General features: G+C 39.4%; 1 protein-coding gene across 1 annotated transcript in view; it reads right to left on the reverse strand.

Moving 5' to 3' along the window:
• Positions 1-2925, reverse strand: part of ALDH1A2 (aldehyde dehydrogenase 1 family member A2) — a 66608-nt gene that overhangs the window by 60930 nt on the left and 2753 nt on the right. Inside the window, exon 2 of the mRNA XM_058846537.1 lies at positions 457-645. Coding sequence (XP_058702520.1) covers positions 457-486 — 30 coding nt within the window. The 5' untranslated portion in view covers positions 487-645. The remainder of the gene's footprint in view (positions 1-456; positions 646-2925) is intronic.

Genomic DNA, 2925 nt, shown 5'->3' on the forward strand with positions numbered 1-2925 from the left:
TTGAAGCACCAGCAGATCACTGGTATATTTCCTATATTCTGTTTTGCTGACATTGGGATCAGGATCAGCAAAAAACCAACCCACTGGCACTAGCACTTAAGAGGCTGAGCATTTTAATCCCTTGGTGGAAATATTGCACGTCTTCAGCAATTAGTTACTGGTTAATTTATCAATTTCTCTTGAAGTGTTTCCTGATGACAATTTATTTGAGAACAGTTGCTCACAATCAGCCCACCAAATCTAGCAAGGCAGATAATTGTTTTAGCTGTGGATATAACCATGTTGAAAGCTTCTTCTGTGCTTCCATCCTCCATAGCTTACAGTCTCACAGGACTCCTCTGGTTATGGAATTTGAAAACATTTAGACTGTTCCTTTCACATGCTTGGCAAAACCTTAAAATCTTTTTGCTGAGCTTTCTTGTGGTTCTACATTTAATATGTATGCTCCTTACTTACATAACTTCCATTTTTGGAAGATGTCTTCATTTTCTTCCCTCAGATGACGCAGTTTCAATATTTATGGGTGGCACTGCCATCGTTATCATTCTGACTCTGGGAGCAGGGCTCAGGTGAGGGAGCAGTAGAAAACAGTAACAACACTGCATTTTCTTTCCCTTTTTCAACCAGGTGTTCCACTGCATACAACTAAAAGGCAGCAAAACAGACGATTAATCAAATAGATAGCAATTAAAGTCAAAGCCTTCCTGGTGTTTATCTTTACGCTTGACTTGTCTCTGTTAAAATGCAATATATATATTTGTTAGATTTGGTAAATGTCTTAGAATCTCTTTCTAAATATAGAAAAGGAGAAACTAAATACAAATGTTCTGAGCTGCCTCCTTTTCTCTTTGAAATATGTGGCAATGCCTTTAAATTGACACATGTCAAAAGCTGGAAGGATTTACTAAGGGAGCAGCCATCCCCTGTGTACTCTGTTCTTCAGTACTTTCTTAGAGCACCTGCTTGAATCTCATTATGGAGCTGAGGAGAGCCTTTGGTCTAACTTAGCATCACAGTTCTTATTAATGGAGTTAAATCGTATGATTTTTATGAAGTATTGAAGAAAATCTGATAAAAGCAAACGTGAAATAGATGTATTTGTGCCAGTTCTCCATCCTGCAAAGACAGAAATTTCATATAAGGAACTCAACGTGATCTGAACAAATAAGTACAGATTTCTATCTCTGACATATTATTACCCCAACATTAGCTGAAAAATAGCATTAATGTCTTCATACCTGCTATGAGACCAAACTAAGAGATACATATTACTTCATGAGCACGACTTGCATCTGCATAAGAGAAAGAATCACTATGGACAAACAACTAAAAATTGCTTTCATAAAAATATTTCTTTAGCATTTTTCTGAAAGAGAGGAAGTGTTTTATCTCATTCCTGCTGTAATCAATGTCCTCCAAAGCACTCTCCCTCAGTTCTAATGTATACATTACTCAGAAAGACTTTTCTCACAAACATAACAAACATACACTCTAGCACGCTATGATAATTAAGGTCCTGAATATGTGTTTGTTTCTCAGTGGTGTGGGGTAAAGGTTTTCAAGCTGCCATGCACAGGTTATTTTCAGGGGCTCCCCAGAGGCAAGCCCAGCTGTCTGTGGCACGGGCAGGACCTGTAGAGCAGGACCTGGAGCTGTCCTGCAGCAGTGTCACCGCCTCTCTGCACAGATGCTGCCGTCTGCTGCTCCATCAGCTCCCTGGTGCTCCACAGAGCAGCGCTTTCACAACCACCTAAGGGCACAGTGGTGTTTGGATGCACAGGCAGAGAAAGGTGAGTAAAAGGACACAGAAAAGCAGTTAAGGTTTAAAACTGAGGGGGGGGGGGGGTGGAACTGGGTGGTTAAGGGATGAAGCTGGGGGTGTAAGGTGACTACTGCTGCAGGGAACACACATCAGGTTCTAGCTGGAGGCTAGGCAGAACACTGATGGGATAACAGAAGTGGCATGTTTCCCTAACCCTGTGAGGCTCTGCCCTGCTTAGGACAGATACGAGCCTCAGCTGCACTGAGCAGCTACAATACACACCAAAATAATCTACCAGAACTGGGGTGAGGTTCCGGTGTTAAGTCAACAGGCAGAAAATACTTGTAAATCAATCAGATAGTGTTAAGTCCATATCACATCTGATAAAACTGTTCAAAATGCTGAACAAATAAAAGTGTAATGTTTCTCTAGGAGGCGCAGTTCTCTGAGATTTTTGGCAACTTCAAGCCTTGAGACAATGGAAAATAATATTATAATGCTCCATATTATAGCACCCATGCACTTTTAAGCTAAACATATACTAAAGATATAATATAAAATACCTATATATATAAATATATAGTGACTCAGTGCTTCACTTCCCTGTTCTGCCTTGTAGGGAGCCACTGGACTGAAGCTGATTTCATTAAAAGTTCCTAATTTATTCTGCCTCACTGCTCTCTTGTAAACAGGGAACTTCACTAGAGAGCAAGGCATTTAGTCCAAAAAGAGTATTGTGAGTGAATATGCAAATTCAACACACACCACCAAGGTAAGATTCATCATTAGCCACTGAAATGTCTCAGAAGTTAAGGGCTTTTGTGTGCAGGGTACAGCACAGCGTTCTCCCAAGCATTCACTCTCTTTACAACCTCCCCTTGAAAAATTCTTTGACAGCCAATAGTAGCATGGTTTAAATCCCAATCTAGGTCAGAGAGAAATTTGCAACTATATTTTGATTCCTTACTTTGTGGTTTATCTTTTTGCCTTTCTTTTTGAGTAGGATGATAGAAACAACATTTTATTCATTCTTACCAGGATTAAACAAAAAACAAATAAAACCAAAAATAACATAGGAAAGGTAATGATTAACTATTCTGTAAGAAAAAAGAAGAAATCTGATTGTGAACTTACGGGTATTATCTAACCAGTATAAATAGAAT

The sequence above is a fragment of the Poecile atricapillus genome, chromosome 11 (genome assembly GCF_030490865.1).
Source record: "Poecile atricapillus isolate bPoeAtr1 chromosome 11, bPoeAtr1.hap1, whole genome shotgun sequence".
NCBI classification, from domain to species: Eukaryota; Metazoa; Chordata; class Aves; order Passeriformes; family Paridae; genus Poecile; species Poecile atricapillus.